Consider the following 25,969-nt stretch of genomic DNA (forward strand, 5'->3'; position numbering starts at 1 on the left):
ACAATGCCAAAGATTCAAAACACCTTAAAATGAATAAATACTTTTCTCATCTCAGTCCTAAATGATCAACCCCTTAAAGTAAGAGTATATCTCCATCTTTAGACTCCCCCACCCCCAACCAGGAGAAATAGTCCACCCTCTTTATAATTTTAATGTTCCATGATCAGGATCAGGATCATCCCAACAATTCATCAAGAAAATCTGACAGGCAGCCAGCTCCTTTAGATTAGATTAGATTCCCTACAGATTAGATTAGATTCTCTGCAGAAACAGGTCCTTTGGCCCAACAAGTCCACACTGACCCTCTGAAGAGCAACCCACCCAGAGCCATTCCAATACATTCATCCCTGACTAATGCACCTAACACTACGGGCGATTTAGCATGGCCAATTAACCTAACCTGCACATCTTTGGATTGTGGGAGGAAACCGGAGGAAACCCACGCAGGTATGGGAGAACAAGGAAACTCCACATAGACAGTTGCCCGTGGCGGGAATTGGACCAGGGACTCTGGCGCTGTGAGGCAGCGGTGCTAACCACTGAGCCACCATGCCGCCCAGGAGATCATTTATTCACAGAGGGTCAAGTGTCACAAATGTTACAAGTCGCTCGCATTCGCCCACTACATAAACTCCAGAGAGTCTCAACCCAATTTACTTTGCTTCCCATCACAGGACAACCCTCTCTTACCAGGTACTAATCAACATCATAAGACGTAAGAAACAGAAGTAGGCCATTTGGCCCCTCGAGCCTGCTCCGCCATGGAATAGAACTGCAATACAATGCCTGATTGGAGAGGAACATTGTTTATGGTTGAACACCAAAATAGCACCATTACTCATGGGTCTTGTAGGGACTGGCACAAGGATCATGGCTGATGTGATATTCCCCACATCCACTTTCCTGCCTTTTCCCCATAACCCTGGATTCAATCACCGATCATTTGTTGGACGACTTCCGATGAAAGTAATATCTTTTTTTTAAATATGGAGACCAATGCTGCACACAGGATTCTGGGTGTGGTCACAGTAAAGCCTTGTATGATTTTACCTGCTTTATGCTCGCAGTGCCTACGTGCTAATCTTTTTTGTTACGTTTGTCTGTGTAGAAACGTCTCTGACAATCAACGTTTACAAGGTTCACACCTTGTAAAACGTCACAGGCAGAATCTGTGTTGCCTTACTCGCCATGATCAGTAATACATGTGATGAAAGAAGTGCGTGTTTTCATGAACTCAGAACGTGGGACCCAATGAAAGAATCCAGCAGCAAGCTGTTGTGAGTTTTAAAGTAAAAGATCTTTTTTATTCTCTCACACTTACCCTGAAATTAAATGCAAGATCTCATCCATAAATTCTCTCTCTCTCTCTTCTCCACCCCCCCGCGCACACACACGCGTACACACACACACACACACACACAAAGTAAACTCCTACAGGTTGTACATAAGAATACAAAGTCATTGCAAGCTCCAGTCAAGTCTTTCTGATGTCTAGCATGTTTGGTAAGGTTGATGAGATGGGAGGCTGAAAATTAATGCGGTGACTTGTGCCACTAACAGGCATTTAACAAACCCCAATTCCTGTAAATTGGCATCTTGCGGCCTCCTGGTAAGAATTTTGCCAGATGGCTTGTGAAAAGCATAAAAGGTGCACTGAAATTATGAGACATTAAGATGGGCCTTGCTGATTCTATCACACCTCTTGTTTGAGCCAGGTTACTCTGATCCCAGAAGATTCTGTCCTCTGTTCCTGTTCTTACAAGAAAGTAATAAACTCACACTTCCCCACATTATGCTTTGCCTGCCACCGTATTGCCCTCTCATTTAACATGTCTATCTATCCTTGGAGTTTTTGTAACCTCCTTGCAGCCTGTGTTCCCAACCAGCTCAGCATCAGCGAACACAGATACATGACATTGAGTTTCTTCCTCTTATCTTGGACAGTATTTAATTCAGGCTGGGAGCTGAATTTGGAAGGAACCTCAGACTGGAGCAGAACAGTATGTTGAACTGTTGCTGAGCCTAGTCAACACCTATTTGGGGCCCAAGTCAAATTTTTCAGCAGGTACATTGAAATTAAGAGCTGTATCAAGGAGTACATTCCTTTAAATGTCAACTGGAAGACAAAGAGCACGTTGAACATTGTTCTTGATCTCAGCTAACTAATACCAGTGAATACCAGCTTAGCTCCAGTTGCCAGGATGGGCGCAGATCTAAGAACACTCAGGAAGCTCAACACAATCCAAGACAAAGCCGCTCACTTGATTGAAACCATGATCCACCACTTTAAACATATCCTGTCCTCCACCGCTGTTCACTGAGGCAGCATTGAATACTATCTACAAGATATACTTGTAGCAGTTTGCTAAGGAACCCTTGAAAGACCTTCTAAATCCATGGCCTCTACCACCCAAAAGGATGAGGGCAGGAGGTCAAAATCTTGGAACTTCCTCTCTGTGTGTATAACAACACCAGAACAACTGGGGGAAGGTAACTCTTTACCACCTTCTTGAGGATAAATAGAGATGGGCACACATAGCAACATTGACATCCAGTGAAAGAATTTAAAAATAAACTATTTGCAGCATGAACCTTAAAGAGCTCTCAGAAAGAATCAAAACTCTTTGTTCCTTCTCAGTGTCAATGGGAAGCTTTGTGGTAAAAAATGACAATTGGTCTGGTTTAGGTTTCTCCTGTGATTTGGGGTCCTGACATTTGTATTTGTAAACACCAATCAGAATTGGAGAGGGTGCAGAAAATGTTTATGAGGATGCTGACTGGGTTGGAGGGTATGTACTACATGGAGAGAGTAGAAAACTTTTTTTTCCCCCGAGTAGCGAAACCTGCTCTTAGTCTATAAAATTATAAGATGCGTAGAAAGAGTTGACAGTCAAAATCTTTTTCCCGAGTTGAAATGTTTAATACTAGGCAAGCACTTAAGGTGAGGGGGAAAGTTCAAAGGTGATGTGAGGGGCAAGTTGTTTACATAGAGAGTAGTAGGAGTCTGAAACACGCTACTGGGGTGGTGGTGGTGGCAGATACAATAGGGGCATTTAAGGGACTTTTAGATAAGCACATGAGAATGTAAGGAATGGAGGGATATGGACTAGGGCAGGCAGAAGGGTTTAGTTTAATTTGGCATCTCGTTTGGCACAACATCGTTGGACGAAGGTCCCGTTCCTACACTGTACTGTTCTATGTTCTCTATTATAATTAATAGAGAAGGCCTCCACAGTTAAATAACTTGTTGAGATGCATTAGGCACTTGGTGAATAAGGAGTAGATTCCTTTCATTCAGTCAATAGTCATAGAGTCAGGAGATTAAACAGACCCTTTGGTCCAACTTGTCCATGCTGACCAGATCTAGTCTAGTCTAGACCAATCTAATCTAGTCCCATTTGCCAGCACTTGGCCCATATTCCTCTAAACTGTTCCTATTCTTATGGCCATCCAAATGCCTTTTAAATGTTGTAATTGTACCAGCCTCCACCACTTCCTCTGGCAGCTCATTCCATACACGCACCACCCTCTGTGTGAAAATATTGCCCTTTAGGTCCTTTTTAAATCTTTCCCCTCTCATCTCACACCTATGCCCTCTAGTTTTGGACTCCCCTATCCTGAGGAAAAGACCTTGAGTATTTACCCTATCCATGCCCTTCATGATTTTATAAACCACGATAAGGTCACCCCTCAGCCTCTGATGCTCCAGGGAAAACAGTCACCGCTATATTCAGCCTCTCCCTGTAGCTCAGATCCTCCAACCCTGGCAACATCCTTGGAAATCTTTCCTGAACCCTTTCAAGTTTTAGAACATCTTTCCAATGGGAAGGAGACCAGAATTGCACACAATATTCTAAAAGTGGCCTAACCAATGTCCTGTACTCAATATTCTGACCAATAAAGAAAAGCATATCAAACACCTTCTTCACTATCCTAAATACCTGTGACTCTACTTTCAAGGAACTATGAACCTGCATTCCAATGTCTCTTTGTTCAGCAACACTCTGCAGGACCTTACCATTAAGCCAGCAGGGACTGACTAAGAAAATAGTGACAGTTTTCCCAATTCTTGATTCCAACATTGCAAGCTTTGAATAACTACTCCATTAGCTACAAAAGATTAAGTTAATATTCCATTTGCAGTGTTTTATAGAATTTATTTTGAGGAGTTGGATAAAAGAATGTCTAATATGTAATTAATTTGCCTGTTCAAATTTTGCAAAATAAATCCACTTCCCAGTTCAAGTGCAATTTGAGGTCTGATAAGATTATAAAGGTTTGGAGTTCAGGGCTGAGCTCTAAACAGGGGCCAAAAATATTGGAGCCAAAGAAAAATAAGGTGAAAAAGACACAAAAACATAATTGCAAATGTGGAGTCCTAGTGAGATGCAGGATTACGCTCCTATTAGAAAAAAGGCACATAAGTATTGGTTGTTTAATCTGAGGGGAGAGATTGAGAAAGAGAGTCCTTCATGGTTATGTCAGCTTCATGGTAACCTCAGCTGGTGCAGGAATTGAACCTACACTGTTGGCATCACTCTACATTGCAAACCAACAGTCCAAGCTAACTGCCCCCCATACTGTAAATAAGGAGTTAAGAAGGACTGCTGGTCATGCTGTGATTGAGTTTTTTGAAGAGGTGACCAAGAAGAGAGGTGGACATTGTCAACATGAACATTCGCAAAGCCTTTGCCAAGGTTCCTGAGAGTAGACTGATTAGTAACATTGGATCCAGGGAGAGTGAGCCAATTTGATACAAACTGGCTCGGTGGTAGGAGACAGAGGTTGGGAGTAGAGGGTTGTTGTTCAGATTGGAGACTAGCGGGGTTCCACAGGAATCAGTGCTGGGCTCATTGTTGGTCATCATTTATATAAACAATTTGGGTGAGAGTATAAGACGCATGGTTAATAATTTTGTGGATGACATCAAAATTGGTGGTATAATGACAGTGAAGGAGGTTATCTAAGAATGCAACGGGACTTGACCACCTCAGCCAATCAGCCGAGGAAGGCATTTGGAATTTAATTCAGAAAAATGGGAGGTGTTGCATTTTTTTTATTATTAGATTCCCTACAGTGTGGTAACAGGGTCTTTGGCCCAACCAGTTCACATGGACACTCCAAAGAGTAACCCACCCAGACCCATTTCCCTCTGGCTAATGCACCTAACACTATGGGAAATTTAGTATGGCCAATCCACCTGACCTGCACATCTTTGGACTGTGCCTTTGGTAAGGCAAATCAGGACAGGGCTTACGCATTTAACAGTTAGGCCTGGGGAGTATGTTGAACAGAGAGACCTTGGAGTGTACTTCCTTGAAAGTGGCAATGCATGTAGGCAGGGCGTGAACAAGGAGACATTTGGCACGCTTGCCTTCATCGGTCAGAGCATTGAGTACAGGAGTTGGGATGTCAGGTTACGACTGTACAAGACATTAATGAGGCCACAGCTGGAGTCGAGAGTGTGGTGCTGGAAAAGCACAGCCCATCAGGCAACATCCAAGGAGCAGGAGAATTGACATTTCGGACATAAGCCCTTCATCAGGAATGAGGCTTGTGGGCCGGGGGGGCTGAGATATAAATGGGAGGGAGGTGGGGCTGGGGGGAAGGTAGCTGGGAATGCAATAGGTAGATGAAGGTGGGGGAGGTGATAGGTCAGAGAGGAGGGTGGTGTGGATAGATGGGAAAGATGATGGACAGGTCAAAAGGGCAGTGCCAAGTTGGAGGCTTGGGGCTGGGATAAAGTAGGGGGAGGGGAAATGAGGAAACTGGTGAAATCCACATGAATCCCGTGTGGTTGCAGGGTCCCAAGGTGGAAGATGAGGTGTTCTTCCTCCAGGCATCAGGTGATTAGGGTTTGGCGATGGAGGAGGCCCAGGACCTGCATCTCCTTGGTGGAATGGGAGGGGGAGTTGAAGTGTTCAGCCAAGGGGGTGGAGAGGTTGGTTGGTGCAGGTGTCTTTCCCAGCTGTCCGCTCCACCTTCCTCTCCGACCAATTGCCTTCTCCCCCACTTTATCTACCTATCACATTCCCATCTATCTTTCACCCCAGCCCCACTCCCTCCCCCTCCCATTTACTTCTCCGTACCCTAGCCCACATGCTTCATTCCTGATGAAGGGCTTATGCCCCAAATGTCGATTCTCCCGCTCCTCGGATGCTGCCTGACCTGCTGTGCTTTACCAGCACCACACAGTCGACTCTGATCTCCAGCATCTGCAGTCCTCACTGTCTCCTAAACCACATTTGGAGTACTTCATGCAATTCTGATCATCCTGCTATAGGAAGGATGTTATTAAACTACAAAGGGTGCAAAATAATTTGCAAAGATGTTACCGAGTGTGGAGGGTTTGAGTTATAAGGAGAGGCTGGATAGGCTTGGACTTTTTTCGTTGGAATGCCAGAGGTTGAGGTTTATAGAGGTTTATGAAATCATGAGGGACTTAGATATGGGGAAGAGGCAAGATCTGTACCCCAGAGTAGGGGAACTCAAAACTAGAGGGCACAGGTTTAAGGTGAGAGGGAAAAGATTTAAAAGGGACCTGAGGGGCAACGTTTTCACACAGAGGATGTGCGTGCATGGAACGAGCTGCCGGAGGAAGTGGTGGAGGTAGGAACATTTACATAATTTAAAAGACATTGGATTGCTACATGAATAGGAAGGGCTTAAAGGCATATGGGGCAAATGCTGGCAAATAGGACGACAGGCAACCTCAGTTATCTGAACATCAATTATCCAAATTTCAGATTATCCGAACAAGATCTCAAGGTCCCGATGCTTGGGTAAACCGTGTTATCCGAACATTCGACCATCTGAACAAAATACTCCCCGCCTGTGTCATTCGGATAATCAAGGTTGCGCTGTATATCTATTTGGGAACCCTGGTTGGCGTGGGCCGAAGGGTCAATTTCCACACTGTATGACTCTATAAATCGAAAATGAAACAGGGTGCCATCACAGGAAGTGGTGCAATGCCATTTGATCTGGTTGTCTCTTGCAAACCTTAGCGCAAAGTGAAACTATTGTAAAAAGTTTCTTAAATAAATTTCTTTGCCTCAGCAGATTCTTTCACAACAGAATATGACAAAAGAGTATTAGAGGAACAAGTCAAAGTCTTCACAGATAAAACAGGAGCAAGTTCAATGATCACAGTGTAATTAATGTTGGCCTCTGTTTTATAATTAGTAAATTACAAACCTTTCAGCAATATAATTTACTATCCATGCCCGTTTCTGTTCTAAAATTTTCTCAAACTAGAATATAAAGAGATTAATGATTTGTATTATTGTAGTTGGAAGTCTGTTTTTGTCCTGCTTAATTGCATTTAACCCTGTGCAGAGTCATCTTATGGTATTCCATAAAATTGTTATCCATCTTTTTACTTTTACTTAGGATGTGGCTATGTCTCACTAGGCCAACATTTAACAACCATCCCTAGTTGCCCTTGAGTTAGTGGTAAGCTACTTCCTTAAGCCACTGCAATCCACAATAGGCACACAACACTGTGGGGAGGGAGTCCCAACACTTTGACCCAGTGACAATGAAGGAATGGCAATATATTTCCAAGTCAGCTTCATGAGTGGCTTGGAGGGGTACATGCAGTGGTGGTGTTCCTAAGCATCTGCTCCCCTTGTCGTTTTAGAGGTCATGGATTTGGATGATGCCAACGAAGAGGTTTGGTGAGTTGTTACTGTCTGTCTGCTGTAGGCACTGCTGCCACTCTACTGTCATGGTCAGGGCAATATAGTTTGAAAATGGTGCCTAAAATTGGGCTGATTTGTCTGAGCTTGGTGTCAAGCTCTCTCAGTGTTGTTGGAACTGCACTCACTGAGGCACGTAGAGAGTGGTCCATCAGACTCCCGACTTGGGCCGAAAGGTCTGTTCCCATGGTTGTTTGACTCTCTCATGAGACAGTGTGTCACCACAGAAGTGATGCAATGTCATGTGAGCTGGCTGTTTCTTTTAGCAAAATGAGAAGTTTCTCAAATAAATTTCTTTGCCTCAGCAGATTCTTTAACACCACAACATGACAAATGCACAGGCTTTGGAGAGACAGGAGGTCAGTTTCTACTTGCAGAATTCCCAACCTCTGACCTCTTGTTGCCAGGGCATTGTTTTAGATATTCTAATCAACCTGTTCAGACATGTTATGACATTCCTGTGGAGCAAATGGGACTTGAACCCAGGTTTTCTGCAGGTAGGGAACTACCATTGTACCACAAGGTCCTTAACACAATATTTACATGACTGGTCCAGTTAAAGGCACTCTTCAAATTTGATACTTGTTCCAAGTGAAATCCAAGTAAGACAGACTGATACATTAACCAGACAGCCATGTCTGGAGGCCATGCACATTGACCTGAATGAGTAACATAAATACCAGATTTAATGGCACTTTGAATCAATAACTTGCACTTATGAGGAGCCTCTAACCCAATAAGTCTGTTCCAACATGTTTCAGAAAGCGCTGATTAGATCCAAGATTGCGTAAAAAGAGTTAAGGGAAAGCCTGTCATGTGAAGTTAGGATGTAGGAAGGCTTTTGAAGCTGAAGAGAGGAAGTGTGTGTCACAGATGGTAGGGAAGAGGTTTGCCAATGGTTGAAGCTTGGCAGTGGAGTGGATAGTAGAAGAGATAAAGATGAAGTGAGATTCTGAGATTAGGGAGTGGGCAATAAAAGCTGACCTATCCAGTGATACTCACATCTCGTGAACAAATAAAATATAGGGCACAGGGGTGGAGGGAGGATTTTAAAAGATTTTGAATGCAGTGAGATGAGAGAAACAAAGATGCAATCTTTGAGTTTTTGTATTACCTATAAGTAAAAATTGTAATAGTGAATAAATGACCTAATAATGTTTAAATTATCAATGTAATATTCATATTTTACTAATGGAGTTGGTTTCTTCACATTTAAAGTAAATATTTTAATGCCTGGGAGTCACAACATAGTGAAACATCCTGCACCATGCATGTTTCTATTTCCATGTCAGGTCTTTGAAGAGTGAATGTTTCAGACATATTGTCTGTTTGACAGAATTTAATGGTTAAAAAAAAAAATCAGCATTTATTGAGCCTTCCTGCAGTCCTGGAGTATTCTGTATGGTTCCGAATTCCACACTTTAGGAAAGATGAGCGTGTATTGGAGATAGTGTACAAGAAGTTCACAAGGTTGGTCCCAGGAATGAGCAACTCCAGAAATTGGTTTCCTACAATAGGAGAAAGGCAACAGGAGATTAAAGAGATATTTTCAATGTCTTGAAGGATGTGGTCAGGGAGAAACAGTTCCAGCTCAGAAAAGACTCGTGGATAAGAGTGTGCAGTTTTGAAGTGTTTTATAAAATATATAATTGAATACACTGCTTGAAAATGTGATGGAGGACGGTTCAATGGAGGCGTCCAAGATGACATAGAGTGATTATTTATTCAATGCAGGGTTATGGGAAAAAAAAGGAGAAGAATGGCATTAAGTCATGATGCACGCTTAAAGAGTCAGTACAGACACTGTGGGCTGAATGGCCTCCTTTTGCACAGTAACAGTACTGAGATCAAGGACAGTCAATAAATGCTGGCCAGCCAGCCATGCCCACATTCTGCAAATGAATAAATAAATGAAATTTCTGCATTTCTGAACAGTATTCGGTTTATCCCCACTCCCCATAGGTCAACACATTCCGAGATTCACCCTCAGCTCTCAAGCCATACCGAACCATCTCTAACAAAAAGCTATGGGACTGTGGGACAATTAAACATTCATATCACTGATTGACAGATTTCTTTGATAGCCAAAGGCATTTATTAAAAGTTACAAGCCAAGAAAGATAGATAGAGCTGAGATACAGATCAGCCATGATCTTACTAATTGGTAGACGAGACTCAAGAGGCTGAATGGTCTACTGTTATTCTTCTCCTCCTAAATGATAAAAATCGCACAACACCAGGTTATAGTCCAACAGGTTTAATTGGATGCACTAGCTTTCGGAGCGTCGCTCCTTCATCAATGGTTGTGATGAAGGAGCGTCGCTCCGAAAGCTGGTACTTCCAACTAAACCTGTTGGACTATAACCTGGTGTTGTGTGATTTTCAACTTTGTACACCCCAGTCCAACACCAGCATCTCCAAACTTTGCCTTCTAATGTTGCTTTGTTTAACTGAACTGAGTACAGCTCCATACCGTGATTTTCAGCTCCTCATCTTAACAACTGTCGAAAAGTGATATATTTCTAGACTTGGAAATATATCATTGTTCCTTCAGTGTGGTTGGGTCAAAATCCTGGAATTCCCTCCCTAATGGGTCTGTGTGCAGCAGTTCAAGCAGACAGCTCACCACCGACTTCTCAAGGGCAACTAGAGATGAGCACGAAATGCTGGCCCAGCCAGCAATGGTCTCATCCCACGAGTGAATACAAAATAAATTTCTTCAGTGAAAGAAAATCGCCTTACCTGGTCTGGCCTCCAGACCTGTGACTCCAGTCCCACAGCAATATGGCTGACCTCTGACCTGCCCACTGAAAGGAGTCCTGAAGAAGGGTTACACCTGAAACACTGACTGCTCCACCTCCTGGCTTGCTGGGTTCTTCCAGCCTCCTGTCTGTCTACTCTAAAATGGCCCAGTAAACCACTAGGATCAAGGGCAGTCAGGTTTGAGGAACAAAAGTTGACTTTGCCATCAATGCTCACACCCCATGGAAGAATTTTATAAAGTCTCAATGTTTCTTAAACCCGGTTATAATCTTCACATTAACCTCTGTGCTGAATAACACTGGCTATTTCCAAAATGTTTGTGGTCAAATCGATTCCCATGTGAAGGGTAGGAAATGGTTAAGGGAGAATTAGTCAAGGTCATATCTTGCCTATGATCTGAGGGGCATTTTGCTGACCGATTCACCGCTGCTATGATGAAGCTGGATCATCTATGCAGCCCACCTGGGCTATTTAAAGCTGTTAAAGCTGTGAAAAAAAAGGGACAGCAGCTCTCTGGAGGGATCTCCAATTTCTCTGCTCGACAGGAAACCTTTCTGCAATCATTTTCTCCCTATCTTCATTAACGCACTTTATTTATAGACTAACGCGACCATCCCAGTGATCGGATACCTCAAAGACATATCCCCTTCCAAAAGAAGGGCCAGCAGATTTGTTCAGCTGGCAATTTTTTTTTCCCACACGTTCGTTCTCGATTTGTTGATCGTTCCAGGCAGTTAGTATCCATGCTCACTGATCTTTGAGAAGGTGGGACTGAGCTGCCACATTCATGCGGTGTAGCTACACTCACAGGGTTGGCCTTTCCTGTAGCAGTTTGGTACAGTGGCTAGCTTCACCACTTCAGAGGGCATTACGAGTGAGCTATGGATCACATGAAGTCCACACTGGGGTAAAGTTGGCAGATTTCCACCCCTGAAGGTCACTGATCAACCAAATGAGATCTTACACCAATCTGGTCATTTCCTGATCATTATAAGTGAAACATGTGTTTTATTTTGGATTAACGGTGGCTCAGTGGTTAGCACTGCTGCCTCACAGCACCAGGGTTCCAGGTTCGATTCCAGCCTTGGGCGACTGCCTGTGTGGAGTTTGTACATTCTCCCTGTGTCTGCGTGGGTTTCCTCCGGGTGCTCCGGTTTCTTCCCACAATCCAAAGATGTGCAGGTCCGGTGAATTGGCCATGCTAAATTGCCCATAGTGTTAGGTGCATTAGCCAGAGGGAAATGGATCTGGGTGGGTTACTCTTTGGAGGGTCGGTGTGGACTTATTGGGCTGAAGGGCCACACAGTAGGGAATCTAATCTAATTAATTCAACTTAAGTTGCTCTTTCTTGGAATTCAAACCCCTAATTATGAATTATTGAATTAAATTACTCTTGAATGTCACCATTTATACTGAAACCAATCTTTCCCTTTTTGATTGGTGATACCATTCTGAGGAAAATGCTGCTGTATTTCCCTTCTCCAAAAAGAATTTGTCAATCACATCTCTTTTTTTATCTCGAAAGTACTGTCCCTTAAAGAGATTAGCCAAGCTGTTTCATTACCAAAAATATTTATCTCAGGAATTCCCTGTTTCTATTCTCTTAACTATAAAATAATAAGCAAACAGAGTTAATGATCTCTTCCCCTTAACAGTTCACAGCAGAAATTACTCATCTGTACAAATCCACATCCTAGCAGTAAGTGACTTTCTCACTATACCCAGAGATATTATTTTAGTTAAATTACCTGCTAGGAAACTGAGGAATGTTAACATTAATTTCAAAAGGGGCATTATTGCTGGTTACATTTATCTATGAGCCAGAGATTACAGGAAAACTAACGCGCTGAGTGTTATCCCCGGCATGGCAATAGATAATGAATAGAGGTAATCTCTTTATTGCTCATTTAAAAGTATTTTTAAAAGATGGGGATAGAGTATCTTCAGAGCCAAAAACACCCTTGATATGTGGCTGGAGCTTGTCACCATCTCACACAGAATGGGCACTTTGACTGACCTGTCTGTCAACACGTTAAAGCCTTATTCTTTTTCATCTATTCCATCACACAGTGGTATTAAAGGAAACTGAGACCTGATAATACCACATTGTCTGGACTATCACAGAGATGTGACATTCACCCTGCAGAACATCACCTCTCTCCCTCACGCTTTCTTCCCCTAAATGGTCAAATAATTCAGGGGAAAAATGATGGCAGTGGGCGAGGGAGAGGGGGGGAGGGGGGGGGGGGGGGGGGCACAAGAATTCCTATTTCCTGCCCACCTCAACAGGCCAGCCATGCAGTATTACATTGCTGGGCTGTATCAACATTTCCCAAGCATTGGTCAATGCCCATATCTAGAAAATATGTAGTTAGAAATTGCTCACTGTGTTGAAGTGCTCTACATGTCAGGCAGTGGTACACAGTGCTGCATATCACACACTTTCAATAATATAATACGTTCTTTGCAGGCTGGTATTTTGCTGACCAGATATTATATTGCAGACTTATTGTTCTTTATGATACATCTTTAGGACAGTTTGCTGGCTTTTTATAAGCATCTCAAAGCCTGAATCATTCTGAACAGAAATACAACTAGCTGCTGCAGTTGTCTGATTCAAATCATTCAGTTCCTACTTCAGGCTTAGAGATAGAGTCATAGAGATGTACAGCATGGAAACAGATCCTTCGGTCCAACCTGTCCATGCCAACCAGATATCCCAACCCAATCTAGTCCCACCTGCCAGCACCTGGCCCATATCCTTCCAAACCCTTCCTATTCATATACCCATCCAAATGCCTCTTAAATGTTGCAATTGTACCAGCCTCCACCACATCCTCTGGCAGCTCATTCCATACCCGTACCACCCTCTGTGTGAAAAAGTTGCCCCTTAGGTCTCTTTTAAATCTTTCCCCTCTCACCCTAAACCTATGCCCTCTAGTTCTGGACTCCCTGACCCCAGGGAAAAGACTTTGTCTATTTATCCTATTGACACATTAACAGGGATCCAGACGAATGGCCATTGACTCAACGCTACAAAGCCCTCTCATATAATTGGTCTGTATAACACGCAGTGGTATCTTCCTGCTTTCCTAATCACACATTATCACAGACAATGTCTCACCAAAAACTTCCAGGAGCTGTTATCATTTTCTATTGAGTTTTAGCTTGCGCGATTGTCAATAGCATGATATTGGGTGCCATAGTGGCTCAGTGGTTAGCACTGCTGCTTCACAATATCTGGGATATGGGTTCGATTCCACCCTCGGGTGACTGTCTGTGAGAGTTTCCTCCTGCAGTCCAAACATGTGTAGGTTAGATGAACTGGCCATGCTAAATTGTCGGGGGATTGCAGCCTAGCTAGGTTAGCCATGGGAAATGCAGGGTTAGAGGGTGGGGATGGGACACTCTTCAGAGGGTCGGTGTGGACTCGATGGGCCAAAAGGCCTGGTTCCACACTATAGGGAGTCTATAAGTCTCATTAGCGGTCAATGTTAATGCAGGAATATTCAGGTCCAATATCATCTAGTGGTGTGATTCAGGAGCACGTATTTTCTTCTACATTTGGGCATTGCTGACTAGGTCTGTATTTTTTGCCTACCCTAACTGCCCTGGAGAAGACCGTTTCCCTTTGTAGGGGCGTGCCAGACCAGAGGACATAATCTCAGAATAAGACGTCACACATTTAAGACAGAAATGAGGAGGATTTTCTTTGAGAGTAGTGAATGTGGAGAGTTCTTCACCACAGAGGATTGTTGAGGTTGGGTCGTTAAGAGTCTATTCAAGACTGAGACAGAGAGACTTCTAATCCGTAAGGGAATCAATCAGATGAGCCATGACCTCATGGAAACTCGGAGCAGACATGATGGGCCGAGTGATTCATGGATTATGGTTTCAAGGTAGTGTTGAGTGGCCATCTGGTAGTGTATTAAGGTTGTCTCCCTTCTTGTTATAATTTTAAGGAAGCAATGAGTGTGATTTTCATGATTGGCATTAAGAACCAAAGCTCTTCTTGGTCTGAGCTTAACTAAGTTTCATGAAATGGCAAAAAAAAAGACAGAAGAGAGAACAGCCAAATAAAAACAACTTGCTTTGCTTGTTTCAGGTACAGAGGGCAAGCTGAGAATGGACATCCTTTCCCTTGATCTGGACAACTGAAATCTCACTCTGATGTTGACTGAATGTCATGGGGGCACTAGAAACTGGTGAGAGTTCAACCTTTCCAGCATTTCATGAGCCATAGAATCTCTTTGTAACATCAATTCAGTGGCATCTGAGGAATGAGCAAAATGATGGAGAGGTCCACTGAGCAAATCATTGAATAAAAACCAAAAGAAGTGTGGATGCCGTAAATCAGAAGCAAAAGTAGAAATTGCTGGAAAAGCTCAGCCCCTCTGGTAGCATCTGTGGAAAGAAATCAGAGTTAACATTTCAGGTCGAGTGATCCTTTCTCAGAACACAGGAAGGGTCACGCGACCTGAAACCTCAACTCTGGATTTCTCCCCACAGAACTTCCATTGAGTTTGGTCCATCCACGCAGATTAGATATAGACAGAAGCTCCCCGGCAGGAAAACCCTCAGTGTTCAAGACAAGGTGTAAGCCCTTCGCACTAACTGGACAATTCCTACTGGAGAATGGTTCAGGTTGGCACTGACCGGCCAAAACTAGAGATTATTGAGAAGATAATGACAGTGACCTCTGTGGACTCAATGATAGGTCTTTAAATATAAAGCTTCCACAAACACATACATTCCACTTCAGTTAATATGGTTAATATACAGCATCTTAAGATGACAACATGGTGATAAATGACATTCGGCTCTGAAGTCATTTTTTTTTCCATGAAAAGGGATGTTTTAAAATAAGAAACAGGTAAAAAGCCTTACATTCACATGTGAAAAATCAGTAACTAGAGTAACAATGTGCAGTCTACAACAACAACAACTTTAGTTATATAGCACTTTTAACATCATAAAACATCACAAAGAACAAAATAGGACAGAGACAGAGCCAAGAAATAAGATTAGGTTAGATAACAATAATTTCATTGGAGAGGTCAGTTTTAAAGGGAAGTTTGAGAAATGGAAATGTGTTGAAAAGGATTTCTGGAGCTTGGGATCTCAATAATGAAAGGCACAGTTACCAATGGTGGAACCACTGAAGTCCAGGATGCTCAGGAGGTCAGAATTAGATGAGTCTCAATATCTCAAAAATCGAAACATTTCCTGACTAGGAGCCAGTGTAGGTGATAAGTGAATGGGACTTGGTGCATGTTAAAACAGAGGCAGTAGAGTTCTGGATGACCTCAAGTTTAGAATGGATGGAATGTGGGAGATTAGTCAGGAATATGTTGGAATAATTAAGTCTAGAAGTAAGGAAGGCATGAATGAGAGTTTCAACAGCAGATGAGCTGTGATAAAATTGGGTAATGTTACAGAGGTGGATTTGATGTTTGTTTTATCTCAGCCTATTGGGAAGAAGCTGAAAATATTCGAACCGTGACTGCTCCCGGCCACTGTAGGATGGGGCTTATAAGAATGATTGGCGAAAGTGAGGACTGCAGATGCTGGAGATTAAAGCCGAGAGTGTGGTCCTGGAAAAGCACAGCAGGTCAGGCAGCGTCTGAGGAGCTGGAGAATTGACGTTTCGGGCAAAAGCCCTTCATCAGGAATGAGGCTGGGAGCTTCGGGAGTGGAGAGATAAATGGGAAGGGTTGCTATTCACAGTTACATTCCCACCAGCCCCATCCCTTCCCATTTATTTCTTCACCCCTGAGGCTTCCAGCCTCATTCCTAATGAAGGGCTTTTGCCTGAAATGTCGATCTTCCTGCCCCTCGGATGCTGCCTGACCTGCTGTACTTTTCCAGCACCATACTCTCGACTTATAAGAATGATGTTGGGGCTCGGATTTCCTTGATTTAAGTCAATCCCAATTTTGACTAGCGTTCAAAAAAGGTTGCCTTTATTAAGGGGACACTGCTTTTCTAGATCACACATGTGGAAACATGGCTGGATGTCATTATGTGGAATCCACCCCATATCAAGTATTGAGAGAGTATGGGGGCGTGGGGGGTAACTGAAGAATCTGGATGCCCTCCTGGCTGGATGTAAAGGATCAGTAACTGGAGGCTGTTAGATTGGGCCTGAAAATGAGCTGAATGCAGTCAATTGGATCTAATGTTGGTACTGAATACAAATGTATTGGAGTACCTCCACCAAATGGAGCCCATATCACTCGCCTAATGGCTTTCACCCAATCCTCCATGTCATTCTGGGAGTTGGCCATAAGAAGAAATGCTTCATGATTGACAGCCATCCGGTCCCGGTCCCGGTCCCCAGCACCCCCTAGAACAGAAACAAAGGAGAATCAACAATTTGAGTTGTCACGACTCTGACTGCATTCCTCTAGAAGAAGTGACAATAACATGACAGATGCCTGATCTACCAGAAGGCCCACCTGCAATCAGTGTCTAAAGGGCTGTTCCCAGGCTGGGAAATGGGGAGTTGGTAAGACACTAGACTGACGTTGAATCAATAAATGGTTGACTGAAAGGAAAGGTTTTGGGGGGGAGGTGGCGGGGGGAGGTGGCGGGGGGGCGGTGGGGAACATGTGAAGTGAATACAAAGCGGGTTTCCCCACCTTCTGGACATCCTGGGCCTATGGTACCATCAGTCATCTGTTGACCGCTTCTAACCAACTGAGAGGTGGTATTGGACCGGCATCCCTGATTTGACCAGTATACACAAGTCAGGCCTTCCAACGGGTTGCTTTGAGGTTGCAGTTAACAGGGATAATCAAGAGTCCGTTTGGAGAAACAGTTAATGATCTAGAGCTTGGCTGGAAATAGCAACAAGGTTATGGGGCTAGGTCAGTGATTTTGCTTATTATTTGAGTGGTGCAGACAATAAATCACACTCGGTGCCAACACCTGGCAGCCTCAAGCCAAAAACAGTGGTAGGCCTACTCCCTGGGCCCCCTTTGGGGTGGTGCTCCCATCAGGAAAATTTTCAGCATTTATTGGCAAAGTTCCTAACCTCTAAACCGGTGAGACTGTTTGAACTGCCAACAAGCTCTCCAAGCTCAGTCCTGACACGATCTCTGACTGCAGCATTTATGATTCAGAGAGTTGGTCAGAGTTCCTTTCAACAGCTGTAAAATAGAGCTCAAAAGGCTTAAACTTAATGATTGCTCCCTGCGTATGAGGATACTCTGATCATTTGCTGGGCAATAGTACATTTTGCATAGCAGTTGATTACAATTACACTGTCTTTTCCATGTTCTGATCCTAAGTCACTTTCTCCCAAACCTCCCATCCAGCTGGATGCTAGCCTAAAGGACGCACATTTACCCATTACCCACTATAAATATCCTACTGTCATAGGCCTGCAGAATCTAGCAACATTAGAGAGAATGAGACAGAGCTCAGAAACCTCTTATACAGAATGTGGTTGCCTTGTAAATCAAATCAAAACATGGCGCACTGCGCTACTTAAGATCTTTCATCTACTTTGGCAACAACACAGACCAGAAGTCATTGCGTGGCTGATTAGTCGCACAGACAACTTCAGTGAGTATTTACCCAGACAGACAATTTTAAATGGTGACACAATTTGTTCATCGGATGATTTGTTAATGCCAAAGCTGAGAACGCAGACAATAAATTTGGAGACACGTTACCTCGGGCCCGAAACGTTTATTTAGCCCTCTTCGGCCTCCTCACAAGGTCACACGAGTCTGACAGGGCATTTTTTTTTTCCGGAAAGGTCGTCACTGACAGTACAGTCACAGGTGAAACTGAATCTCTGTCACTCGGAAACAACTCGTGAAATTGCTGGGATAAATCGGGGTCATGAATCAGCAGCTGCACAAGTGCAGTCGCTGAATTCAATCCCGCCAACATGTCTCTGCTTCCAAACAAAATGTTCAATACATTGACCAGTGCAATGTTTGATCATTCAGTTTTCCAATAGCCCAGATTCTGTGCTTATCTAGAGTCCACAGAAGAAATGGATACTGCATTTGAATATCTGCAGAAACTCAACGTCAAAGGATAGGTGAATGTCGTAGAAGGGTTTTCCAAAATACAATCCTTTTGACAGAGATACTTCAATCACAGCTATACACAGAGTTAGGAGCAAATGACTGCAAGTGCTGGAATCTGTACTAAAAACAAAAAAAATGCTGGAAATCACAACGGGTCAGGCAGCATCCATGGGGAGAGAGAGCAAGGTAACTTTTGAGTCTAAATGACTCTTCATCAGAACCCTGGTTCACCTGACGAAGGAGCAGCACTCCGCAAGCTTGTGATTTCAAATAAACCTATTGGACTATAACCTGGTGTCATGTGACTTCTGACTTTGTCCACCCCAGTCCAACACTGGCACCTCCATATCAAGTTAATGTACAGCAGCTATTACAGGTCAAAAACTGCCCATCGAACAGAGAAGAGATTTGCTGGATATTTATCTCAATTTCTGTTAGTGGGCCCTCACAGAGTGCCAATTGTTTGCTCAACTGACCAAGAATTGTGAACACCCTTCAAAGATCGCCCAGCAGGTCCTGACAATGTTACGAGGTGCTGTATAAATATCACCTTTCTTCCTCCTTCATCCAAATGAATGAACAATTTCGCCCAGCAACTCACAGGAGTTCCACTCCTCAAAACCTCTGTAAATGGTGATTTTGACTCATTGAATCACAGGTCTACAGCACAGAAATAGTCCCTTCAGCCCATCAAGTCTGCACTGGTGGAACACAGATGGTGCCTCAGTGAAACAGTGGACAATTTCTACCCCAGGCATTAAGTTTTTTTATTAAGTGGACTTCTTTCTTTAATGTTCTGGATAAGTGAAAATTAGACTCTGCAATGAATAGTGAGTTTACATTGAAAACGAAGTTGGAGATGTGGATGACACCTCTTGACAGTAGTTACATTTTCAACAGTGATGTTGTATTTCTCAAACTGGTGTCTATGAAGCTGCTGATCATTTAACAGCACATCCCATTGGGAGTCACATATTTCCACAGACTCCAGAGGATGTTTCCCACGGTTTTGATGTACAAACCTGCTGTCTAGCTATATTCCCACAGGGCTGTGATTGTTAGAACATAGAACATAGAAAAGTACAGCACAGAACAGGCCCGTAGGCCCACGATATTGTGCCAAGGTTTAATCCTAATGTAAAATATAATAACTTAACCTACGCACCCCTCAACTCACCGCTATCCATGTGCATGTCCAGCAGATGCTTAAATGTCCCTAATGACTCTGCTTCCACCACCACAGCTGGCAACATATTCCATACATTCACAACTCTCTGCATAAAGAACCTACCTTTGATGTCTCCTTTATACCTTCCTCCTAATATCTTCAAAGTATGACTTCCCGTACCAGTCAATCCTGCCCTGGGGAAAAGTCTCTGGCTATTGACCCTATCTATTCCTCTCATTATCTAGTATATCTTGACCAGGTCTCCTCTGTTCCTCCTTCTCTCCAGAGAGAAAAGTCCAAGCTTATTCAACGTCTCTTCATAAGGCAAGCCATCTAGGCAGTGTCCTGGTAAACCTTCTTTGCACCCTCTCGAAAGCCTCTGTATCTTTCCTATAGTAGGGCGACCAGAATTGAACACAATAGTCCAAGTGTGGTCTCACCAGGGACTTGTAGAGCTGTAGCAAAACCTTGCAGCTCTTAAATTCGATCCCCCTGTTAATGAAAGCCAAAACACCATATGCTTTCTTAACAATCTTATCCACTTGGGTGGCAACTTAGAGGGAACTTTGTACTTGCACACCCAGATACTGTTCATCCACACTGCCAAGAATCCGGTCTTTAATCCTATATTCAGCATTTGAGTTCGACCCTCCAAAATGCATCACTTTGCATTTTGAACCCCATCTGCCATTTCTCAGCCCAGCTCTGCATCCTGTCTATGTCGCGCTGCAGCCTGCAATAGCCCTCGATACTATTGACAGCACCTCCAACCTTTGTGTCATCTGCAAATTTACTAACCCACCCCTCAACCTCCTCATCCAAGTCATTCATAAAAACTACAAAGAGCAGAGGCCCAAGAACAGAGCCCTGTGGGACCCCACTCAACACTGACCTCCAGGCAGAATACTTTGTTCTGTGCTCAGGATATTAACAACAATTTGATGGCAGTCCAGTATGTCCCAGGACAGGGACTGTGTCACTGTCAATCTTCACAGAACGGCCATTGAGAGGAACCACCTTGCAGGACTTTGGCAAGAATCTATCTTTTAAACAATCAGATAAGATGGGATGATTAAGGGGTCACGTAGACCTATTATAGTCGGGGGGGGGGGGGGGGGGAGGTTATCTCAGAGTTCCAGTCATTGAGTTGAGGGTGACTGTCAATGGGGACAATTACTGTTGTAACTGGAGTTAATCAACACTGATGCTATTGGGGCTTGTTTTCCAATTGAAACTTCAATATGGTCTAGTTATCGAATAAATTATAATGTTGTATCGAATATCCTTCCTGGACAATGTATGATATCTCACGATAACCCAAAACTCACTATCCCACCTTGTGATGTGTTGCCCTGATTGTTGTTAAATGTTAATGCAATCCATTTTAAAGGCTTTTGTGACACAGTGACAGTGTCCCAGCTCTTGACTAGAAGGCCCAGGTTCAAGTTCCATGTGCCCCAGAGACATATCCGTAATGTACCCAAACAGATTAATTGAAAAAATAACTTATACATTCCTGTGGCTAATCGGTGCATCTCTTGTTTACGTTAATGTCTCAAGTCTCCTTTGTGTTTTTGTTATGACTTTAATCAGAATGGGCTCAATTGGTTTTGAATTCCTGATTAGAGCAATATCCTGTTACCCAGTAATCTGGATAATAAAGCTATCAGCCTGAAATCTTTTTCTGTCCCCAGAGATGGCAGCCTCAGTTGCCAGGGATATCCACCATTTATACATTGGATAATATAATTGTTTTGTATCTCAGTGCATTCTGTGTTGTAATGAGGCTTCCTGATTTGCAGTGAATCTAATATTTATTCTGTCCTGGATTGAGATATTTTCCTGTTGGAAATGTTGTTACACATACCTCTGGAGCAAGTGGGACTTGAATCTAGGCATTCTAGCTCAGAGATCGGGACACTACCCACTCCATTACAAGTGTACCCTGTGGCTGATTTAGACCATGGTACTTCACAGGTGAAGCTACCTGGGGAATTGCAATGGGAACAGACCTAGAAAGTACTGAAAGTGCGGAGGGGGTTGGGATTAAGGTAGCGAAAAATCTGAAGTGGAGTGAAGTGAAAATTATTTTCTGCATTGCTCTTGAGAAACTTGCCCACAAAACAATCAATGGATAGTTAATTGTGGAGTGGAAAATGATTACAGTTTTATAAACTGAATTCCTCGAACAGCTCTTACCAAACACTGACTCATTTTGGACGTGTAAATTTTGTAACATTTAAGAAATAAAATTATGAATATTTTTCAATTGAGATGGATTTTCCTGTTCAGTTATTCCTTTAAAACACTCGAGACTTCAGAAGCTATCTGCAATGTGAACACTCTCTTCCTAACAAGGAGCAGAAAATGGTGGTCTGGGGAAACTATTTTCAGCTGCACCCAGAGTTTTACTTGCATCTTCCACATCAAATCACAGGCATCACGATCCATCCAGTGGCAATCATGGTGGTAAGGAGCATTGTCGTTATTTTATTTTGACTGAAGTTTAGCAACTCTATTAATAACAGCTATACAGCACCAAGTTGAACAAGAGCACACAATGATTCCACGTGGTTGAGAATATAAGGGCATTTGGGTCAGGCATATGTCCCTGAGACACAACAATTCAATCCTCTTTTAATGGCTGAACATCCATCTACCTTCATTACCCAATCACTCCATCTGTTTGCTTCTTTGTTCATTGTCTTTTGAGGCTATATTTTAATACTCTCAATTTCAACGACATTTTCTTCATGTATTATTCCCAACTTTCTTACTCCTTGTCCTGCCCACACTGCTGTCACTTTTTCACCATCCTACCCACTGATGCTGGGCTGGACATTTACACCGTATAAGAAGATTTGGTTGACACACAGGAAATGAGCGCATATAGATCTAAAGTACAAAATAACATATGGGGCCATCAGTAGTAAGACTGTTCCCTTGCGTTGAGTTGGGTGCAACTGTGTAGTTAGGAACATTTTCTGTCAGATTGCCATGCCAACTGTATGAGTTATACTCAGCTTGTTAGTGATGTCATCAAATTATAAGGCTTCTCTGCTTCTTGTTTTTGGGAAATGCAGGGCTACAGGGATGGGGTAGTCTGGGTGATGCTATTCAGAGTGGATGGGCTGAAGGGCCAACATCCACACTGTAGGGATTCTATGATCTTGGTGTGATGTGAAAATTGACTTTGGACAAATGCAATTACAACAGTGTATGAAATAGAACATGATAAATAGGAGTTGATAGACAATTAAGACCCTTGAACCTCCTCTGGCATTCAATTAAATGGTGGCTGATCTGATTGATTCCACTTTTCTCCTGCACTATCAATGGTGAAGGGAGTGAATGTTGGAGAAGGTGAATGGGGCACCAATCAGAAAGACTGCTTTCCCTCAGAAGAGTCATATTAGACTTGAATTCTGTTTTCCTCTCCACAGACGTTACCAGACCCGCTGGGTTTCTCTGGCACGTTGTTTTCTTTCAGATCTCCAGTATCTGCAGTACTTTGTCACGCAAAGTAATAGGAAAGCTAAAAGAATCTGTTTGAAAAAGTTGCCTCTCCTCCAATAAATTGTGAACAACAGCCTGTCAAGACGCCACACGATCTCAATACGCTTCAATGGGATCGTCTCTTATTCTTCTGAGCTTAAACTGCCAGGCTGTCCTAGAACATCGAACATAGAAAAATACAGCGCAGTACAGGCTCTTTGGCCCTCGATGTTGCGCCGATCCAAGCCCACCTAACCTACACTAGCCCACTATCCTCCATATGCCTATCCAATGCCCGCTTAAATGCCCATAAAGAGGGAGAGTCCACCACTGCTACTGGTAGGGCATTCCATGAACTCACGACTCGCTGAGTGAAGAACCTACCCCTAACATCTGTCCTATACCTACCACCCTTTAATTTAAAGCTATGCCCCCTTGTAATAGCTGACTCCATACATGGAAAAAGGTTCTCACTGTCAACCCTATCTAACCCCCTAATCATCTTGTACACCTCTATCAAGTCACCCCTAAACCTTCTTTTCTCCAATGAAAACAACCCCAAGTGCCTCAGCCTTTCCTCATACGATCTTCCTACCATACCAGGCAACATCCTGGTAAACCTCCTCTGCACCCGTTCCAGTGCCTCCACATCCTTCCTATAGTATGGCGACCAAAACTGCACACAATACTTCAGATGCGGCCGCACCAGAGTCTTATACAACTGCAACATGACCTCAGGACTCCGGAACTCAATTCCTCTACCAATAAAAGCCAGTACGCCATATACCTTCTTCACAGCACTATTTACTGGCTGGCAACTTTCAAAGATCTGTGTACATGGACACCAAGATCCCTCTGCTCATCCACACTACCAAGTATCCGGCCATTAGCCCAGTACCCCATCTTTTTGTTACTCTTACCAAAGTGAATCACCTCACACTTAGCTACATTGAACTCCAAAACTCCTGTCTACTTTATTCTTCTCAGTAACAATCTATCAAAGGATATGGGGGTGAGTGGGGACAGGCTATTAAATTGGAAGATCAGCCATGAGCATAAGAAATGCTGGAGCAGGCTTGAAGGGCTGAATGGCCTACTCCTGTTTTCTGTATTTCTATGAATCTAACACAGACCATTGATGGGTTTTCTGAGCAGCACAACCCTAGCAATGTCATAGAAGATAGGTGAATAGAATTTAGATGTAGATCAGCCACGATGGAAACTTGAATGATGGAATGGGAGCCAGGGGCTGAATGGCCTTTCTCCAGCTCCCAAGTCCACTGCAAATGTTCAAGCACTGGTATTTAAACAATCTGAAATTCAAGAAGCTGAGGGGAATGAGTATAGATGAAGAAGCCCAGTTCTGGTCTTCCTTGCCATAGGAAGGATATTATTAAGTTGGAGAGGGTTCAGAAGAGATTTAACAGGATGCTGCCAGGTATGGAAAGTTTGAGGAATAAACAAAGGCTGGATGGTCTGGGAGTTTTCTCAGTGGAGTGTAGGAGGTTGGGAAATGACCTTATAGAGGTTTATAAAATTGAGGGGTATAGATAGGGTCAATGATGGGAATTAGGGCAATGGTGGGACCACTTCTGGAGTACTGTGTGCAGTGTTTATGAAAGGGCATGAATGAGTTAGAGGTAGCAGAGAGGGTTAACTCTGGGTTCTGAGAAAGAGTCACTGGATCCGAAACAGTGACTCCGATTTCCGTCCATAGATGCTGCTAGATCTGCTGAGCTTTTCCAGCACTTTCTGTTTTTGTCTCTGATTTACAGCACCCGCAGTTCTTTTGGTTTTTATTTAAGTTTGTGTGGATCTTGGCAGGGTAGATGTGAAGAGGAGGTTTCTCTTTGGGAGAATCAACAACCAGGGGTCGCTGTATAAAAATTTAAACAGAGGGATTAGGTGAAGTATATTCACTGATGGCCATGAGTTTTTTTAAAGTTTTCCAGTAAAGGTGGTTGAAGCTGAGTCCTTAAATATTCTGAAGGCTGGGGTAGATGGATTTTTGGTAAGCAAGGAGGTGAAAGGTTATGAGGGGTAATTAGGATGTTGATCTGAGGATGCGATATCAGGCAGGATCAATGGACTGAACAATCTCTTTCATGTGTGTGTATGTTCCTGGATGGTGTCAAATTCTGAGTGGTGTAGGTGCTGCTGTCATCCAGGGAAATGGAGAGCATTCCTTCCCACTCCAGTCTTGCGCCCTGTAGATGGTGGGAATTTTTGGCAAGTGAAGTTAATTGCTCATCTCTGTAAGTACGCGTCTTTGATCGTTTACCATTCTCACTCTGGAGGTCTTTGGCACAGTGGTAATGTCCAAGCCTCTTAGCCAGACATATTTTGGAGAGTAAATTACTTCAGAATTCACAGTGTCTGACCCAATCACAGTGTTCATATTCATAAGGTCGGTCCAGTTCAGTATCTGGCCAATGGTCAGAATATTGATAGTTGGGGATTCAACGATGGCAATGCCGTTGAATATTAAAAGAGATGGTTCAAATTTCTCTTACTGGTGGTGGTCATTAGAGACACTTGTGTGGTATGAATAATATTAGCTACCTATCAGCCCAGGGTAGTGATGTGCTTCACTTGTCCATTGCTCGAGACATTCTTTCTAAGAGTTGTCAGCTATTGGCAGAAAAGCAGGACTAGACACAGGTCAGGCAGTCGAAAGGGATGTGTGTGCCTCATTGATACATGGGATGAAAGTGTAAACCATGCAGTTTTGGACCATCCCTCTTCCCCCACCCCACCATTATTCCTCCTGTGGTTATGCTGTTATTCAAAGTCAAAAT

The 25,969-nt window shown here is 43.3% G+C and overlaps 1 protein-coding gene across 6 annotated transcripts in view; it reads right to left on the bottom strand.

Annotated features, from left to right (window-relative positions):
• Positions 1 to 25,969, bottom strand: part of arhgap22a (Rho GTPase activating protein 22a) — a 309,850-nt gene that overhangs the window by 51,354 nt on the left and 232,527 nt on the right. For 4 of the 6 annotated variants that reach the window (XR_011962303.1, XM_072583180.1, XM_072583181.1 and 1 more), the window contains one exon: positions 16,675 to 16,809. The exons of the other annotated variants lie outside the window; for them this stretch is intronic. Coding sequence is in view for 3 of the 4 variants with exons in the window: in XM_072583180.1 (XP_072439281.1) it covers positions 16,675 to 16,809 (135 nt within the window). In the remaining variant the exon portion in view is untranslated. The remainder of the gene's footprint in view (positions 1 to 16,674; positions 16,810 to 25,969) is intronic. 6 annotated transcript variants of the gene reach the window in all.

Source organism: Chiloscyllium punctatum, chromosome 13, assembly GCF_047496795.1.
Source record: "Chiloscyllium punctatum isolate Juve2018m chromosome 13, sChiPun1.3, whole genome shotgun sequence".
NCBI classification, from domain to species: domain Eukaryota; kingdom Metazoa; phylum Chordata; class Chondrichthyes; order Orectolobiformes; family Hemiscylliidae; genus Chiloscyllium; species Chiloscyllium punctatum.